At 31.1% G+C, this 21148-nt stretch overlaps 1 protein-coding gene across 1 annotated transcript; it reads right to left on the bottom strand.

Annotated features, from left to right (window-relative positions):
- Nucleotides 1-358: 358 nt before the first annotated feature.
- Nucleotides 359-4918, bottom strand: LOC111991660 (pentatricopeptide repeat-containing protein At4g33990). Its single transcript, XM_024023457.2, has 2 exons — nucleotides 4365-4918; nucleotides 359-3084 (listed from the first exon to the last, which is right to left on the bottom strand). Exons 1-2 carry the CDS (start codon nucleotides 4370-4372, stop codon nucleotides 630-632), a joined length of 2463 nt encoding a protein of 820 aa, XP_023879225.2. The 5' UTR covers nucleotides 4373-4918; the 3' UTR covers nucleotides 359-629.
- Nucleotides 4919-21148: the final 16230 nt, after the last annotated feature.

Raw genomic sequence — 21148 nt, 5'->3', positions numbered from 1 at the left:
TCAATGGCCTGAACCGAATCATTGCCAAAATGTCATACCTGGATTGGCAGCTATGACTTGGGACATGGAGAGGAAGTTGCCAAGTCCACCGCCCGAGTTAAAATATGATGAAGTGGAGAAGCATGAGCAAGGCAAGATATGGTTGTCATGAAAGAGGTGGATGATGTAGTGGGTGACGAGTAAGGGGTTGACGGTCCATGGTACAAGAATGTTAAGGAATTGGTGAGAGAGGAGGGTGTTTCCTGATATTTTTTTAATATATATATATATATATATTTGATAGTGAGTTTTGACAGAAGGTGATTTATTAGTTGACAAAGAAAAAAATGCAATTATAAGAATTTCACAAAATTGCTAGTAAAGATCAATCCTCATAGAGGATGCTGTAGGTTCACAGCCTATGGTATTTATAAATTTAAAAAAATAAAACAAAATAACCACAAAATTGATGGGTTCTAGAGTCTAGGAAAAAGTGACAACTGTATTACCAGTTCAATTCACAAAAAAATCCATAAACACTTACAGACTTCCCTTTGGTACAACACCCTCCAACTGTATCATCCATTCTGAACTCGAAAGCTTTTTAAGCCTGGCAAGTTTAATCCTAACTATCAATTATGCAGTTCATGTCACCAATAATCACTGCAAGAGCAAATTCCATCCTTAAAATGATGGAAACGGTTCGAATCCCTCACAATAATCTCCCTCTCAGTTATCCTAGATATGAATTTAGTGGCATTGTGGCAATCACCACAAACTCGCAAGTTCTTGAAAATCCGAATGGTGCTTTTAGGAGGGGTACTAATTATCCCGAAAGCAATTGCCAATCTCTCACTATGACTTGTGAGTATATGCTCCTTTTCATCATCTTCAACATCCTGCAACACAAAGCTTAAGTCTGGAATGTAACCGAGGCTCTTCATTTTTGTGGTCAGAACCTTCAATTCATTGTATATTTCCTCACATTTTGGATGGGTTTGGTTTCCAGTATAAAAGACATCAACCTTATTGTTCACTTCAATTGAGCTCCAGCCAGGGGTTTTCCTCAGTCCCCTATTTCTCGCCAATGATCTCACTTTATCCAAATCCTCCCATTTACCAACATTGGCATAAATATTTGACAACAAGACATAGTAGCCAACATTCTCTGGTTCAACCTCAAACAAGCGATCTGAAGCAAATGTACTCAACTCATAATTTCCATGAATTCTACAAGCACCAAGAAGAGCACCCCAGACAGAAGCATCGGGCTGTATAGGCATATTTTTTATGACATTATATGCCATTTCTAAACGTCCAGATCGACCGAGCAAATCTACCATGCAGCCATAGTGCTTCAAACTAGGCTTGATCCCATACTCTTCTTGCATCATTCGAAAGCACCATTGACCCTCATCAACCAAACCTGAATGGCTACAAGCTGACAATAAAGATACAAAGGTTACATGATCTGGCTTCACCCCCTCCACCAGCATTTCATTAAAAAGCTTCAAAGCTTTTTCACCATGCCCATGAATACCAAGACAAGAAATTACGGCATTCCAAGGAACTGAACTCATCCTTGGTATGTGGTAGAATAAGGACAAGGCATCATCTAATCTGCCACATTTTCCATACATGTCAACAAGGCAGGTACCTACAAAAACATCCAAGTAGAGACAGTTCTTAATTACCCGTCCATGGATTCTCATCCCTTGTTGCAAGGCTCCTATATGGGAATATGCTGGTAGAATGCTTACCCATGTCCCTTGGTTAGGAATTATCTCTTTGTGCTCTTCCATCATACGGTACACTTCAATCGCCTCACTTGCAAGACCATTTTGAGCATAACCTGTGATTAAAGAATTCCACGAAATCGCATCTTTGACAGGAATTCCTTCAAAAACTGTACTTGCAGAATCTATTGCACCCAATTTTGCATACATGTCCACAATTGCATTTCCAATGACAACATCTTCCATAAGCCAACCTCTCCTCACAATGAATCCATGAACAGCCCTGCTACTTTGACGATCACTTAATTGAGCAACAATTGAAGCCAAACTCACTGCCGTCAACAAATCAGGCTGAATTCCTATTAGTTGCATCTTGTTAAAGAGCCCAAGGGCAGTAATTGGATTATTATTCTGCTCATATGCGGCAATTATTGAATTCCATGAAACCACATCTCTTACTTCCATCTGATCAAAAACTCTTTGTGCATGCCCCAAACTACCAAATTTGGCGTACATGTTAATCAAGGCATTGGACACAAACAAATCACATTCCAGTCCATGCTTTATGACATACAAATGAATGAGCATCCCACTTAAGCTATCGTCTGATTGTGAGCAAACAGCAAGTAGACTTGAGACAGTTACAGGATCCATTTTTACCCCCTCCAGTCTCATCTCGTCTAAGACCTCCAATGCCTCTGCAGCATTTCCATTCTGACAAAACCCAGAAATCATTGCATTCCAAGAACCCATATCTCGAACTGGCATATTATTGAACAATTTTCGCGCAGCACTTAAGAAGCCAAACCGGGAATACATGTGGACCAAAGAAGCAGCCACAAAGACATCCCACTCAAAACCCAGCTTTAGAACCCAGCAATGCATCTTCTTCCCATCAACTAGATTTCCACAGGCTTTTAACACAGATGGAAAAGAGTATGAATCAGGTCTAACGCCAGAGGTCAACAAGAACAGATAGAAACAATTTATAGCATCACGGAAACGGCCAATGCGAACATAAGCGGATACCATTGAATTCCAGGTATAAACATCCTTTTTCGGAATCTGATCAAATGTGCGTTGAGCAAATGAGACATCACCAAGATAGGCATAAAGATTGACAAGCCTGGCTGAAAGAAAGATGTTTTGACCTTTCCCTGAGACCAGAAGAAAGGCATGAAGGCACTTGGCAAGGTGCACCTTTGTGCAAGATGAGAATAAAATATTAAAATCAATGTCTTTGTTCCCATTGTTGAAGCCATCTGATGTGAATTGCCGAGAAGAAATAGCAGCTGAAAACAATGAGCAATGGGCTTGAAGTGATGGCAAAGATTTGGAAATATGCCTACCTATGCAGGTCGGCAGCAATCTGACAACAGAATCATAGGGTGTTAGCACAAATCAGATAGACTCTATGAGGTTACTAAATTCTCATCAAGAAAATAATGATTGTAAGGATTTTTTTTTTTTTTTTTTTTTAATTTACTAAATAACGTGTATTAAAATCACCAAAGGAGTGATAAAATAATCAATATGATTCACAAACTATTGAGTATAAACATGAAAAAAAATAAACTATAGTTCAAAAGAAATTGGAAATCCAAGAAAAGAATCTGATTGCCAAAAACACACTACATGTAGTTGCATTTTATTGGAATTGGGAGATTACCCCAAATGAATTTTTCTTCACTTCCTTTTTTGCAAGTAAATTTGCTAGGCAAGTGATGACAGTTGTTTGGCTACTTGGAACAAGGAAGCTATAAGTAATGCAACTATAAATATCATGGAGATTTCAATCCTCAGTTCCTCACTCGAAATGAATGTTGGCAACACGCTTAGCACATGCAAGGGAATCTAATCACCAATTAGCATCACTGTATACGTAACGGAAGGAAACCTTCGCATTCAACAACTGATATTCAATGACAATATATATTTCATGAGTCTAAAACAATTTTTCAAGAGACATATTTCTTATCTCAATACTTCAAAGAGACACATCTTAGTTTCAAGTAGCCAAAACTCTACCCAGATTTCAATTGGAAAATAAACCACAAAACCAAATAATTTATAATTTATAAACAAAAAAAAAAAAAAAAAAAAAAAACCCATTTAGTTTGGGAAAATAAGAGAAAAAAAAATACAAAAATTTAAAAATTAACTGGTCTTGAGGGAAAATTACATTAGAACAAAGCTAATTAACTAGATGAGTTGATCAAAGCTTTTTCTTTTTTTCTTTTTTTCTTTTTCTTTTTTTTAATATCTTGGGCCCCAAACAATAAAATTTTCAAGATTTGAAGAAATTTTTTTTATAAGTAAATATTTCATTAAAAATTCACAAAAGAGCGCGACTCAGCTACTTCTAGAGTACGATAATGTGGTACTTCCTCCTCTCACACAATTACATTCATGGTGGGAAGGAATTACCATCTAATAATTACTTGGAAGGTACATCAACATTAAGCACTCAAAGAACAACTAGCAAGCTTATCAAACATATTAGAGAACAAAAATAAAGCCATTCACTGAAATAAAGATTTAAGGAATTAGATGGAACAACATTAAGAATCTAAAACTCAACTGAAACATTAAGCACACAACATTTTCAACTGTACAATGCAACAGGGTGGGGGGCAAAACTAACTGTACCTGAACATACATGTAGCTCTATATCAACTGTCACTGAGAAATGCTTTTTGGCTGAGAAGGGTTTATGCGAGTAGGGTTTTTGAGTTCCTCTAAGTTTAAAACCCTCTTTTCAATATAGATGAGTGACACGTGGCAAAAAAACCAATCCAAAGGCCAAAAAAAAAGTCCCACGTCCTTCTCTCGATACGGTCTTTCTTTCTTCAACTTCAGCACTCTCTCACTCACCACGCCAGAAACCCATATCAAATCTTATCCAATTTTTCGAAACCACCGTCTGTAAAACACAGAAAACCAAGAAAAAGAAAAAAAAGTCACCGGTGACCCATCAACCACCGTCAACGGCCGACCTGTATCAGCAAACCCCAAGTGATTTTCGTCACCGATTCTTGTGCCGCTGCTACACACTGTTTCTTGTGTGTGTCCATCGTTACCAAACTGCAATGGAAAAAAAACTCAGACTTATCGCCGGCGAGTTCTGGGTTTGGAGAACAGAATTGGGCTTGGTCTGAATGAGTTTGGGTTTGGGTCTTAAAGCCCAGCCCACAATAGCCCCAACGTTATTTGCTTTTCTTTCTTTTTCATTTTTTTTTTTTAAAATTCACTACTTCATTATTTCTAGTTTTCTACGGCTCTACACTTCTATTTGTCAAATCAAATCACTAACCCTTGATTTTTTTATTTATTTATTCTTAATTAAATTATACTAATCTTATTTAGCCAATCTTCCCGTGAGTAAGCAACGGACAACCATAATTCCATTAATCAATTATACTATGATTCACAAAATAATCTTTCTAACGTTAAGGAATTATAATGAGTGAGTGTCTATATCAAGGAACTAAGTAACTAATTAGTATTGGAATTACAAAAATTTCAAATAAAATAAAATAAAATAAATCCTCGTTAGCGTCGATGGTCTATCACACAAAGTTGAATTTCTCAACTTCACGCCTCTACTTTCTACTCTCTACTATACTCTGTGTTATGTGATTTTGCTAATTAGGCTAGGGTCCGTTTGGATACAACTTATTGTTACTGAAAGTGGCTGAAAACTGATTGTTACTGAAAACACTATAGCAAAATAATTTTTAAATGTATGAATAGTATCGTGGGACCCATTTTTAATATTTTTTAATTATAAACAGTACATAAACAGTGCATGAACAGTGTACGCACTGTTCATGCACAGTAAATTTTGTCTCCAAATAGTCAATAAGTCTGGCTGAAATTTTTTTTTTTTTTTTTTTTCACAAAACGCAACTCTACAATGAGTGAGAAGAAGTGGTATCCAAACCGTCTCTAAGTCGTTAAGGTAATGTGAGACTTATGGTGCTTTTTTTTTTTTTAATCAATATGGGTTGGGCCACAAGGCTAATTTGTTTATTACTTTAATGACCCTAGGATTTTTATTGAAATGGAATACGTGTGGAATCTCAATCTAAATCTTAAGATCTTATAAGATTTCAATCTCATAGTGATACTAAAGATCCTATACTCTGAAAGAAAATTCAAAATTTGTTTGGTAGCTTATTTTGGACCTCCAAATGGAGCCCAAATGCCTTAAATTGATAATTAAAAAAATGGTCATTCTATCGTACCCTCTTTTTTTTTTTTTTTTTGGGTATGATACCCACTTAAATCTGCATCATAGAATTTACACATTTTAATCCTAACCGTTCATTTATTTTTAATGGAAAACCAGTAAACGGTTAGGCAAGTAATGTATAAAAGCAAGAAACACACAGACAAACAAACGATAGTCTTTTAATTTTTTCTTTCCCGCGTTCTTATCTCTCAAATTGAAAACCTTGCGAGGTGTTCTTCTTCTTTTACTTCAAAACACTAAAATATGGATCTCTACAATGCTTGGCTTCCACCACCGTTGGCCGTAGAGAGAAAATCGCAAGAATTGCTACCAGTACAGGTATTCTTAAACAACAAAAAATGTGTTAAATATTATTTAGGTTTTTTGTTATTTTGGGTTAATTGTTTTACATTTAGCTATTTGCATATCAATATCTGCTATTATGTTATTTTGTTATCTACTTGGCTAGCATATGCCACAGTTTTTCTCTAAATCCTCCGCTTGGTTGCTTTGAAGTTATCAAAATAAGAATTCTTCCGGTTTGTGTTGTAATGGTTGTTAATTTGTCTTCTGCATAGAAAACAATGCTAAGGCATCATGGTTATAAAAATGAAACAATTCTTAGGGCTGTATTCTATTTTATTGTTTTCCCTCTTAATGAGCACAATATATTTCATATTTGAAAATTTTTAATTAAGAAGTTCATTTTATGATTTTTGGAATTGTGTGTATTGTGCCTCTTAATACTCAATTCCTAATAGTTTATAATCCTTTCAAAGTCTTTGAAAATAAGATAAAATTCAGCTTATAATCCTAATTAGGGGTGTTCACCAAACCGCATAAACCGCAAAAACCGCACCAAAACCGCCTGCAAAATAGCATAACCGCACTGTATCGCAAGTAACAATACATTGCACTGCACCGCACCACATGGTGCAATGCGGTTTACGGTTTTAAAATAAGAAAACCGCACAAACCGCACAAACCACACCGCACCGCACCCTCTCTATATATTAATATATTTATTTATTTTTAATATTAAATATATTATTAATAAGTTAATAACCCTAGTTTTCAAAAAAAAAAGTTTGACAACCCTAGCAAATGTTGACTAGAAAAACCAACCCAAAATAAAGAAAAACTAGCTAAATAATTTAAAACTTGGCCAAAAAAAAAGGAAAAATTAGTATTGGGATGAGTAAGAAATGCCCAAAATTTGAAAAATATATCAACTTCAAACCTCATCTTATATATAACACCACACATGTGACCGCAAAAATGAAGTGCAGTGCGGTTATGATTTTGGTTAAACTCTAAACCGCACCACACCGCACATGTGACCACAAAAATAAGATGCGGTGCAGTTATGATTTTAGCTAAACCACACCGTAAAGTGCGGTGCTATGGCCAAAAACCGCATCGCACTGCACCGCGAACACGCCTAATCCTAATAGCTTAATACTCAATTCTTTCATAAAATAATATTCAATGTGATTATTCAGTTCAACTATTAATTGTAATGGTCTTTCAATTTTTCCTGTCAAATTAAAAGTAGACTTATGATCCCATTACCTATAGTTCTGCATTCCATAGTTCGTGACATTCTTTTTGGAAAATTATGATTTCCACCAAAAAAAAAATTCTACTCTTATTGCCAATATAAAGGAAGACCTAGTTTCTGTATTCTTGATATTGTCATATGTAGAGTGAGGCTGCTTAATTAGATAACGTTGTTTGAGGAAAGCTAATGCTATCATCTCTTATGTCACACTACTCATCTAGACCTGGATGTTTTCTACTTCATTAGATTGAACTTTGAACTCAGTTGGGAAAAATCAGGTAGATTCATCAACATGTGCTCAATACGAATCAGGTCAGCAAGACATAGTAGTGAGTTTTGAGTTTAAAGTGGCAGCTTTCTTGGCAAATTGGTCCAATTATTTTTCTCTTTCAATTTTTTATCTATTGTTATCAAATGAAATTGTTGCATTCACTTGATTGATAGAGAATTTCAAGAGTATGTCAAACAAAAAAGAAATAAAAGTAGATATGGGATTCTCCTATATCAAAATAAGTTGTTCTTTGTTGAGTTACTTCTTAAGCTAAATAAATTATAAAGCACTTGAAGCATGGTCACTCCATTGACATGCATGCTCAATTGTTTGTGCAGGGAAAAGCACAAGGATTTGTGGTTGGTGTGGAATCATTATCAAGTTTGTTATCACCGCTTGTAATGAGTCCATTGATTTCTAAGTGGACTAACTCATCTTTTGTTTAGTGAGTGTTAGAATCAATTCATATGTATTGCTAACAAGTTAAATTGTTGTTTTAGAGGATGACATTAAATCACCATTGCTAAGTGAGAGTTGATTGTTTGTCCCGAGCTGATATAAATATTTGGGGTCTCTGCATAGAGTAATGTTGTAATTGTATTAGAGCAAATAAGCTTCCAATGTGTTTATCCCTTAGAAAGTTCTCTTAAACTTTATGCACCACATTGAAGCTTCACCTCCAAGTGATATAGTTCATTGTTGTTTTTCCTAAGCATTTTGTAATAGCGTTTATAGGCGGTGATGTTATATTTGGCATCCCTAAAAGTGATATGCTTTCATGCACTCAATGGAGCTTTAGATTAAATGTTATGGTCTATCTCAACACCGTGTAATGATGCAAGAGTTATCAATAGATTATTGTATTGGTTTCTTTATATTAGTTCCCAAAGAATCGTGTCAAATCTATAGCATTTTTGTTAAACATTTTAGCATATATTAAAGGTTTATGGGTGGTTTCATCAAAGCCCGTTGTGCTCAAAAGTTGTGTGAGGTCATGAATCATCTTTTATAGCCCTTTGATTTAATTTATTATGTTTTATTAAGGTTATTTTTGGGCTAATAAAAAAAAATCTAAAACATTTTTCTAACTCTAAGACGACAATAACGATATTTTGGAACTTATACAAAATCACAGTCATTAGTTTTATTAAAATTGATAAACAATGACAATTTGAGCCATCCATGCCAAAGAGTTGCTTGGAAAGGTAGAGAAAGTGAGAGACTAATAGACACATTAAGACTCTTTATACAATCCAATATATATATATATATATATATCAAAATACAAATTAAAAATTTCAAAATATCTCAAATGCAAATAAGGCAAAAAGGAATGACATCTCAAATTGTTGTGGTGAGTTTCATAAGCAGCCAGGAATGACATCTCAAGTATGGCATTTTATTTTGGAAGCATAATGTAATCGTGTTATTAATGATGACAGGTCACGTGCTCATACCAGATGCTTGGCAAAAAAGTGTGAAAAAATAAAAATAAAAATTAGTGGAAGTAAATAATCAAACTCTTTTTAGATTTAAAATATATATATATATATATTAATAGTGTTAATTGGAACATAATTTTAATTAATTGGGGGTATTTTGGTCATTTTTATGTTTTGAGGCTATTTTAGTACTTTTCTCAGTTTTAGGATCATTTCAGTCATTTTTTTAGTTATATTTCAGTTAGTTTTTAAGTTTCTAAAGGTATTTCAAACATTCTCTAGGCAATGGGGGTAATACGGTCATTTTATTTGTTCTAAGGGTATTTTAGTAATTTTTTAAGTTTTAAAGTCATTTGGTCATTTTTAGGTTCTAAAGATATTTCGGTAATTTTAGAGGTAATTAGGGGTATTTTGGTAATTTCTTAGGTTCCAAGGGTATTTCAGTCCTCTCCAAAGTTTTCAGAGTCATTTCGGTCACATGTGATATTGGTACTACCCAATATGACGATGAAACTATCAAATGTGAGTAAAAATCAAAGTACCACCGTATGTGAGAAAAGATTGGTCAAATAAGATGTTAATACTGCTCAATGTGACAATGGAATCATCAATTGTGAAAAAAAAAAAAAAAAAGAGGAAGGAACTACTGAATGTGACAAAAATACAATCACATGTGATGCTGGTACTACATAATTTGAGAATGGTACTATCAAATGTGAGGAAAAAAATATGAGTACAACCGAATGTGGTAAAAGGACGGTCAAATGTGATGTTAGTACTACCTAATGTAACAATAGAATTATCAAATGTGAGAAAAAAAATAAGGGCATCATCGAATGTGACAAAAGTATAGTTATATGTGATGTTGGTAATACTCAATGAGACAATGAAACTATCAAATATGAGGAAAAAATTGAAGTACCATTGAATGTGAGAAATGTACAATCAAATGTGATGTTGAACTGGCCAATGTGATAATGGAATCATCAAATATGAGAAAAAAAAATAAGAGAACAACCAAATGTGACAAAAGTATAGTCTCATATAATGTTAGTACTGCACAATATGAGAATAGTACCATCAAATGTGAGAAAAAAATAAAGGAACCACCAAATGTGACAAAAGTACAGTCACATGTAATGTTGGTACTGCACAATGTGAGGATGGTACTATCAAATGTGAGAAAAAAAAAATAAGGGAACTACTGAATTTGACAAAAGTATAGTCACATGTGATGTTGATACTGCACAATGTGAGGATAATACCATCAAATATGAGGGAAAAAAAAAAGGGAATCACCAAATGTGACAAGTACAGTCACGTGATGTTGTTACTGTACAATGTGAGGATGATATCATCAAATGTGAGAAAAATAAAAGAACCACCGAATGTGACAAAAGTAAAACATAACCGAATTACCACCATGCTGATGCACAAAGTTGTTACAAAGCTTAACTTATAAAATATATAAATATGTATAACTAACTAACTAAATAATTAATTAATTAATTAACTAATTAACTAATTAATATATCGATATTAATCTTACACATTAATGTTAATTAGAAAATGATAAACATCAAGAAAATGACCTCAACTATGTCATTTTAGAAGGAGGTATGCCTTGACTATTACAAGAATCTAAGTGTTACCAAGCCAATCATTTTGAGTTTTTTAAAGCTATCACACTATCATATATCAGAATCCGTGGAATTTATAAAATAACTTCATCAAGAAATACAAGAAATAGAGAGTATCAAAATTGCTTCTAAAACGATTATATATATATAGAGAGAGAGAGAGAGAGAGAGAGAGAGAGAGAGAGAGAGAGAGAGAGAGAGAGAGAAACAACTAAAAGAAGACAATGCCATAAATTGAGGGCTACTATCAGCCACCCATATGAATGAACAAAATATAGAGATGAAAATTAACCTTTTAACAGCCAATTATGTTCAAATTAAACATTCCAATATTTTATAGGAACAAATACCAAATGGTTTTAGAATGAAGAGTTTGTATAAATTTTGTGAAACCGAGAGAGAAAGAGAGAGAGAGAGGTAAGTGTTTTGTGGCACTGATAAGTTTTCAACAACGAAAACATTTCATTGCTATTAGGGCTCTCTCAAACTTAGTTAGTTGAGGCTCTACTTGTTGGGGTTTATGTTCTAAAATCCAATTTATTTGCATGTCATAAATAATTAAATTGTTTAATTATATGAAATTATTTATAAACGAACTAATGGGACATTATTTTAGTCCATGAGATGTATAGTATGTGATTTATGTGATTTAGTTACAGAATATATAAATCACAAGTTCTTTGTAAATTCAGAATTTTAGTTTGTAATTGGTGATGAAATTAGACATTTCATCTGCAATGACTATAACATATCAACTAAGATGATTTGTCTTGATCATGGAAGTGGAGACTTCTAGTTGATATGTTTTAAGAGTTAAGATATATTGAACTGGACCACGTGGAATTTATTATTCTCTTAACGACTGTTAAATGAATAATAAATCTCACGACTTCTATTTACATCAACTCTAAATCCTGAAAGAATAATGAATATAATTATGAAGTGTAGGTAACTTTGATATAACAAGAGTGAAATCTAAAGTCACAATCAAAACCTCAATATGTTGGGCAGCTGCATTTAATGTTGATGAAATATATATTTTCAAGATGGCATTCATAATCTCTTAACGAAGATATAAAATAATTTTTTGAGATAAGTTTAATGAGTTTGGTTATTCAGAGTATCGGGCCCAACCACTTTAGTAAAGAGTTACTAAAGTATATATTTATGAGATTGAATTTCATAAATATATGATGAATAATTAAAGGATTAAACTGGATACTCAAGGATTAAGATGTAATAATCTTTAAAGTGGCAGTCAACATTCATAACTTTGTATTACTATAAATATTTTAATGAAGGGGTTGCATGTATAATAAAGTCTTAGGATATAATTTATTAATAAGACCTAGAGTACAATTATATTTATATAGTGATATTAAATATAATTAATGGCAACTTTGAACTTGTCAAGAGTTAACAGAAAAGTATAAGGCTTACTGGAGCTAGAGTTTTATTTGTTCTCTTTTGGTCCCACTCCAAGTCACGTGCTAAAACCCAATTGGAATAGCCTAAAAGGCTAGTCCAATTAGATAGTCAGTTAAATATAAGGAGAGAAACATACAAAATTTCATTAAGAAGAGTATTCATAAGGAATGAAATGATATGTATGTGAGTGTAAGCCACTCTAATATTCTCCCTTGGAAACTGATTGAGAGACCACACTTCTTGGACATAAAGTGGAATTGGAATGAAGATTAAAAGTGTTTCCAAGTACTTTAGATCTTTTGTTTTTGAATTTCACCACACCAATGTACGCTTTCTTGTTCTTAAATTCTGAAACTTACATAGTAAATGTTATCAATTGCAAATGAAGTAAATCCATTAATTTTTCGATGCGTATATTTTGTATGCGATACAAACATGTATTTTTCCAACACTACTAACTCCAATGAGGCCCACACTTATCATTATGGTCGAAATGCTAAACTCTCAATGACAAAATTATTTTGATAATCTTTTAAAAAAGGACCAGGTTGTTCATTTTTGGTAAAATTGGTCAATTGTGTTTAATTGTTTTTAGCTTTTCTATTGCATAGATACTTTAGTTGGGGTGGTTATACCCATGTCGAACACAGTCATTTGACACATCCACACACGTGGATCTAATGAAAATGCCTAAAAAATATAAAACTTGATGTAGTAGCCTTGATTGATGACTATTTCATATTGGATTTGTAGTTTCAATTTAAGTGTTTACTGAAAATTTTAAAATTGTCAACAATCTTTGGTTTGGATTTTTTGCATAACTTGCTAATTGTATAGTCACCATATTTCCAACTTTAGACAGCACAATAGACACACAACTGTGATTAAGTTGCAGATGTTGCATAAGAACAATTAGAGAGCACATAAGGTTATATATCTTCGGTTTTATAGTATATATAAATAATAAAAATATAAACATCAAGAAAGTGACCTCAATTATGTTATTTTATAGGGAGGTATGCCCCTGACTGTGATGGAAGCTACCAAGGGAGATAAGTAGGAAGTTAATTGGTATATTCAAATATTAGTGGAAGAAACCAAGATAATTCCAATTGATTTTTTTTTTTTTTTTTTGTTTTAGATTTTAGATTTAAATTTTTTAATAACTTTTAAAAAAAAATTACTATTTTGATGAGTGGTAATGTAAGTAAAAAATGGACTTCGGTGATGGGCCCAAATGTAAAATTATGGTTAGATGTGATATTGGTACTATTTACTGTGACAATTAAATTGTCAATTGTAAGGGGAAAAAAAAGGGTACCACCGAATATGACAAAAATACGATCAAAAATAATATTGGTACTACCCAATGTAATAATGGAACTGTCAAATTTGAGAATAAAAAATAGGGCACCATTGAATGTGACAAAAATAGAGTCAGATGCGATATTGGTACTATTTAATGTGACAATAGAACCATCAAATTTGAGAAAAAAAAAAAAGGAACCACTATATGTGACAGAAGAACTGTCAAATTTGATATTAGAACTGCACAATGTGATAATAGAACCATCAAATTTGAAAAACAAATAAAGGAACCACTAAATGTAACAAAATAATTGTCAAATGTGATGTTGAAACTGTATAATGTGAGAATAGAACCGTCAAATGTAAGAAACTAATAAGGGAACTACCGAATGTGACAAAAGAACTATCAAATGTGATGTTAGAACTGCACAATGTGAGGATGAAACCGTCAAATGTGAGAAAAAAGTAAGAGAACCACGAAATGTGAGAAAAGAACTGTTAAATGTGATGTTAGAACTGTACAATATGAAGATGAAACCGTTAAATGTGGGGAAAAAAAAGTAAGGAAACCACCTAATGTGACAAAAGAATTATCACATGTGATAAAAATATAGCAGATACGACGTTGGTACTACTTAATATGACAATGAAACCATCTAATTTAAGGAAAAAAATAATGAAGAAACTACTATATATGACAAAAGAACTGTCAAATGTGATATTGAAACCGCACAATGTGATAATAGAACTGTCAAATATGAGAAAAAAATAAGAGACTACCGAATGTGACAAAAGAACTATCAAATGTGATGTTGGAACTGCACAATGTGAGGATGAAACTGCCAAATGTGAGAATAAAGTAAGGGAACTACCAAATGTAAAAAAAGAACTGTCACATGTGATGTTGAAACTGCACAATGTGAAAATGGAACCGTTAAATGTGACAATAAAAATTAGAACTTTGTATCCCCCCTTCTCTCTCTGTCTTATAATTACGAATTTGTTCACGAATATATTATTATATTTGAATTTGACATGTTTAATAATCAAGTTAAAACTTAAGATTTTTTTTTTCAAGAATTCAATAATTGGTAAAAATGAGATTTGAATCTTGATATCTTTATTAAAAACACTGTAAAATGCCAACCAATTAAATTATAAGACTTTTAACAAGTTTAATTTTTTTTTTTTTTTGATAGGATTAATAAGTTCAAACTTAAGTTTAGACTTGACTTATTTACTAAATAAAAAATGAAAAAAAAAAATTATGGGTAAAACCTAATTTGTTTATAAACATTCAATTTTTTGAAAAAATAATAAGAATCAAGATATATCCAAGTAATTGACAGGACCAATGCGAATAACGCCAAAAATTGATGACATATGATCTGACATGCTTAGTAAGCAGATAACTATATAGAACATGGCTACAGACATGTAGTACGTTATCTCTTATGACTTATCCGATTCAGATGAATATAGCTAACTATAGTACATGGCTACAGACATATAGAACCTTTTTTTTTTTTTTTTTTTTGGTTCAGACATATAGTACCTTATCTCTTATGACTTAGCAGATTCAGATGAATATAGCTTGTTCGCATGTTATGTCCACTCAAAATGAAGATGAGTAGAACTTGTTAATGAGAAAGCAAAATGGATGCATGGCACAATTTATAATCACCGCCTATCCTTGATTTTCTTGGTTTCTTCTCTTTGTCATCTTTATGCTTTTGGCTTATCGGAAAAAATCTTTACGCTTTTAGGTAATTATATCGTCTAAACACTTTAAAAAAAAGTATAATGTCACATCAATGAGATTAAGAAAGCAATTCAAGATTAAGGTTGGCGGTGTGAAAGAAATCTGGAATGGACCACACGATTGTGGATTTTTGAGAATTAGTTGTTTAGGTTTTAATCTTTTTCTTTTTAATTATATTTGATGTTTAGTTTTTTAAAACTAAAATGAATTAATATATTTGATGTTTAGTTTTTAATTATATTTGTAGTTTCGCCTTATTTTTAAAGATATTTGCTAACTTTTTTTCCTTTACAATATTTAATTTACAAATTAATTGTCATCAATTATGATAAAACAATTTCAATTATGAGAAACTCTATATTCATAACATTTTTATAATACTTTCATAATAAATTTTAAATAATAAGTTGTTATTAATTCTATTATAAACATATTATTAGAATTACTTTTTTTTCTTACCAATAATAATGATAGTCATAGTATCTAACTACTTAGAGTATATTTGGTTGGGGGTAAAAACAGTGAGAATGAAAAATAGGGAGATGTCATTGTTTGGTTGAAATGAGGAGGGAAGAGAAAAGTGGTGGGCCCACAAGTTTTCTCTTCTTCTCCTTCAAAATACAATCTCTCCAAATTGGAGAAAAAATTTAAGTGAAAAGTGAAAAAAAATATTTGGACAGAACTGCCGTCACATATATCTTAGGATTCTTGCTCTTTTTTTTTTTTTTTTTCTTTGACTTTTTCTTTGTAACGTTGCTTTTTGTNCTTAGCAGATTCAGATGAATATAGCTTCTAACCAAAAAAAAAAAAAAAACAGATGAATGTATTACTAAGTTTGTCTGTGTCGGAAAGGGTTTTTATTGCCAATTTTACTGTAGGGTTATGTTCGCGTGTACTTTTTAAAATAATGATAAATTCTAAGTAACTGAATTAGTAAAATTTTTAATAATTGAATAAAAGATCTGGAGTTCAACCCATCTAAAAATAGTTCTTAAACCAACAATCTTTAGCCTTTAGGGTATTCGTTAATATTTCTCTTATTAATAAACAAGTTTAGAAAAAAAAATTTACACAATTTTATAGAAAATATAAAAACTATCAAAAATATTAATTACTTTATATATTTTTTAAAAATATATTATAAAAATTGTTAGTCTCTGAAGCTTATCTATTGAGCGTTTTAGGTCCCTCAAGTTTCAAATAAGTTCTATCGGTCCCTAAAATTTTAAAAATGAGCACTATTGGTCCATCCGTTAACTTCCATTAGTTTCATTGTCTATGCGTCTAATGGAACAATGATGTGGCAAATACTAGAGATGACACATCAGTTTTTAAAAAACTAAATTGCCAAATCACATTTATTTATATTAATTCATCTTAGTTTAAAAACTAAACAGAAAAATATCAAAGATTAAAATAAAATAAAAAATATCTTAAAAAATTCCCAGTCTCATCATTCATTTCCAAATTTTCTCCTCATTGCGGCACCAATCTTGAACTGCACCTAGATTAGGGATTGGGCTTCGTTATCTCCTTTAGATAGTTCCCAATTGTCAAGAATAATAATCACCAAAATGACAATAAGTCATGATCTTAGAACTAGGGACGGACTCAATATTTTAAACTAGCGAGGGTCAGAGTATAAATAAATAAATAAACTTCAAATAGGCATTTATATTGTATTAAAAAATTATAAATACACAAAATCGTTGTTTTTAAATAAATTAAGATGCAATCATCTACCAACAAAGACAAAAACAAAATAAAAATAAAATAAATTTTTTTTAATACTAGGCTAGCTAGGATTTTATTTATTTATTTGTTTTTTTTTTTTTTTTTTTTTGTTGAAGTTAGAGCATTCACAGTGGTGGTGCTAATAATTTTAACTTTTAGCAGCTCAAAAAACTACTTTATCTATTTTATCACCCTACTTTAAAATACACTAAATATCAAATGTTTTATTTCTTTTATCACCTCATTTAAAATATATAAATAACTCATTAAATAATAAAAGAAGAAAGATAATTTAAGTTTTTTAATTGAAGGAAGAAATATAATCTTAATAAAATATTATATTATATTTTAACAATTTGCTACAGTCAACTGATATTTATACTAGTTTACTATAATTATAAAAAATTTAGCTTCAACTTATTCAATAACACATGATTTTTTGGTGGTAAAATAGTGTTTAACACCATTGTGAATAATTTTATTATTTTTGTTAAGTTTTTGAGTTTGATTGTTGTTATTTAGGTTAGGCTAGTTAGGCAAATTGAAAAAAAGGGCTTAAAATCTTGAAAGAGACTAACTATGAAAATAAATATATAATAATAATAAAAAAAATAAAATTAATTTGGGCCCAAGGGCCGGGCCCCTTGGGCCCCACCTAGGTCTGTACCTTCTTAAAACCAAAATTGATTTTCAGGCAGCTTTGTTCGCATGTTATGTCCACTCAAAATGAAGATGAGTAGAACTTGTTAATGAGAAAGCAAAATGGATGCATGGCACAATTTATAATCACCGCCTATCCTTGATTTTCTTGGTTTCTTCTCTTTGTCATCTTTATGCTTTTGGCTTATCGGAAAAAATCTTTACGCTTTTAGGTAATTATATCGTCTAAACACTTTAAAAAAAAGTATAATGTCACATCAATGAGATTAAGAAAGCAATTCAAGATTAAGGTTGGCGGTGTGAAAGAAATCTGGAATGGACCACACGATTGTGGATTTTTGAGAATTAGTTGTTTAGGTTTTAATCTTTTTCTTTTTAATTATATTTGATGTTTAGTTTTTTAAAACTAAAATGAATTAATATATTTGATGTTTAGTTTTTAATTATATTTGTAGTTTCGCCTTATTTTTAAAGATATTTGCTAACTTTTTTTCCTTTACAATATTTAATTTACAAATTAATTGTCATCAATTATGATAAAACAATTTCAATTATGAGAAACTCTATATTCATAACATTTTTATAATCTTTCATAATAAATTTTAAATAATAAGTTGTTATTAATTCTATTATAAACATATTATTAGAATTACTTTTTTTTCTTACCAATAATAATGATAGTCATAGTATCTAACTACTTAGAGTATATTTGGTTGGGGGTAAAAACAGTGAGAATGAAAAATAGGGAGATGTCATTGTTTGGTTGAAATGAGGAGGGGAAGAGAAAAGTGGTGGGCCTTTTTTTTTTCTTTGGTTTTGTCAAGTGGTGGGTTCTCCTTCTTTAGGTTTCTTGCTCTTTTTTTTTTTTTGACTTTTCTTTGTGACGTTGGCTTTTTGTTTTTTTCTTTGGTTTTGTTAGGTGGTGGGTTCTTCTTCATTTCTTTTTTTTTTTAATCTTTTTTTAATTATTTTTGTAAGAAAACACTTTTGGATGATTTCTTATGCTATTTTTTGAAATGTTCCCTTTTATCTATACATAATTTTTTTAAAAAGTATAATGTATGTATTACTTTTTGTTTTATTTAAAAGGGATATGATGATAAATTTATACAAACTTTATTTTTAACCAAATCAAAAAGTTTTCCATCCCTCCACTTTTCTACCCCTCAACCAAACACAAATGAGGAAAACTAAAATTTTTTTTATCCTCCCACTTTTCCATCCTCCCTCTATTTTTTATCTTCTCACTTTTCCATCTTTCCAACCAAACAGACCCTTAAAATTCGTTGCAAAATTAGTATGAGAAATGTTGTCTCATTTTTTTTAGTAATTGCAATTACTATCCGTAGATTATGTTTAGATTATATGTTCACAACATTTTCATAATATTTTTACAACAAATCATAAGTAGCATATTGTTATTGGTTGTTATTGTTGGGGCAAAAAAGTAATCTTAGTATTATGTTCAAATTTGAACCAATAATAATAAACTACTTATAATTTATTGTAAAAATATTGTAGACGTAGCATTCCTATTATGTTTAACATTTTCCAATTTCAAATTTCAAATCCCACAAATCACTCCACCAATTACGTCGGCGTTGAAGCCACGTAGACAGTGGCTCCCACTAAACACCTTTTTTTTTTTTTTATATGGTCCAAGATGTGATCAGATACTAGTGTATGGTGCTTCTTACTTTTTAGTGGTCTGTCTGATTGTTCCGATTTTTCTTTTTTGATAATCAGATTGTTCCGATTGTGATCTCGGTCTCACCCCCCATCGTATATATGTCCATATTTCTTGCGTTCAAATTGGAACAAATCTAGATACATATTTATTGCCCCCCTATTTTCACATTTTGTTAGCTTATGTGATCGTGGATATTTTGTCTATTACTAAGTCACATAAGTCATGCTGACTTTTGCAATTCACAAATTTTTTATTGACCATCCATAATCACACAAGTTAATAAATTATAAAATTTTGATGAAAATAATTATATATATATATATATTATTGTTGAATCAAATTGAAAATGCGTGGATACAGTTTTGATGAAAATAATCATAACAATTAACTCTTCTCTTATAAGTTATAAGGCTACAAATTAACCATATTGTTTATAAATACGAAATAGTTTAGATTCAGTTCAAGAAAAAACTTATTTATGTTCTTTTATTTAGCAAACAAGTTTAGTTCAAGTCTAAGTTTAAGCTCAACCATTAAATGAATCAAGTTTAAATATAATAATGCATTCATAAACAAGTTCATGAACATAAAGGCTTGATTTAATTATGTAATTTTATATTTTTATACGTATACTTGTTTAAAAACATACATATATAGAGTTGAGATTTGATCTTATAAGTTTTTAAATTAGTTTATACAATATTAGATATTATTTGGAGTTTATTGATAATATAAACAATCAATTTGTAGTAAAACTTCATAGATTTGTGGAGGAGTAAATATTTTTAGTTTTGATTTTGACTAAATATGGAGAAAAAGTTCATCAAATAGTTCATGAGCAACCTTGAATTTGTTTGATAAGAAAATGAATTAAGCTTGAACATATAATCTTATTTAGTGATGAACTCGAGCTCGGCTCATGTTCGAAATAAAGTTAAATAAATAAGTCTCAACTTTTAATACTTAGTTCAATTATGCTTAAAACCCTTTTCCCTTCAAGTCTTCATAGTAATCATGGAGTACTCATAGCTCATATGCTCATCTCGTGGCATTATTTATTAATTCCACTGCCTTTAATGCCTCCTAATGGTAATTGAGATTAGGTGCACTTGATGTAGTTACTTTCAATGGCTAAAATTGAGAGTTGAAAAAAGTAAAGATATGTTTGATAACTATTTTTTCCTCTTATTTTCTGTTTTCAAAAACAATTTTCTATTTTTGAGATTAAAAAACTAGTTTGGCAACCAAAAATAGACAGAAAACAAAATCTGTTCTTAAAACTCAGTTTGTGAAGGAAATTGAAAAAATGCAAAATGCTGTTTTCAATTTTTAATTTTCAAAAGTCAATAAAAACATGCATTTAATCTAATAAAGCTGTTTCATTTAATGAGTTAACATTAGAGTTCAAATCCTAGTAATAATATATTTTGGTATTTTCTATTTTTTTCTTCAAAAAAAAAAATTAATTTGAAGTGACCAAACATGTTTTTAATTTTAAAAATACAAGAAAATTGTTTTTTCTTTATATTCTCCAAAAATAGCCTCAGCCCATTGTGTAGTAGGCCCAAGGCCTGCGCCGAGGAAGAATGACCATCCAAGGCTAAATTAGGGAGAGACTCTTTTTTGGACCCACGCCGAGGACCTCTTCGTCCTTGGCATACTAAGGATAATTTCGGGAAGGGACAAGCCCAGAGCAAGCTGTC

This window comes from Quercus suber, unplaced genomic scaffold, assembly GCF_002906115.3.
Source record: "Quercus suber isolate HL8 unplaced genomic scaffold, Cork oak 2.0 scaffold_347, whole genome shotgun sequence".
Lineage (NCBI taxonomy): Eukaryota > Viridiplantae > Streptophyta > Magnoliopsida > Fagales > Fagaceae > Quercus > Quercus suber.
The sequence above is the reverse complement of the archived record's forward strand: the minus strand, read 5'-3'. Positions and strand labels throughout refer to the sequence as shown.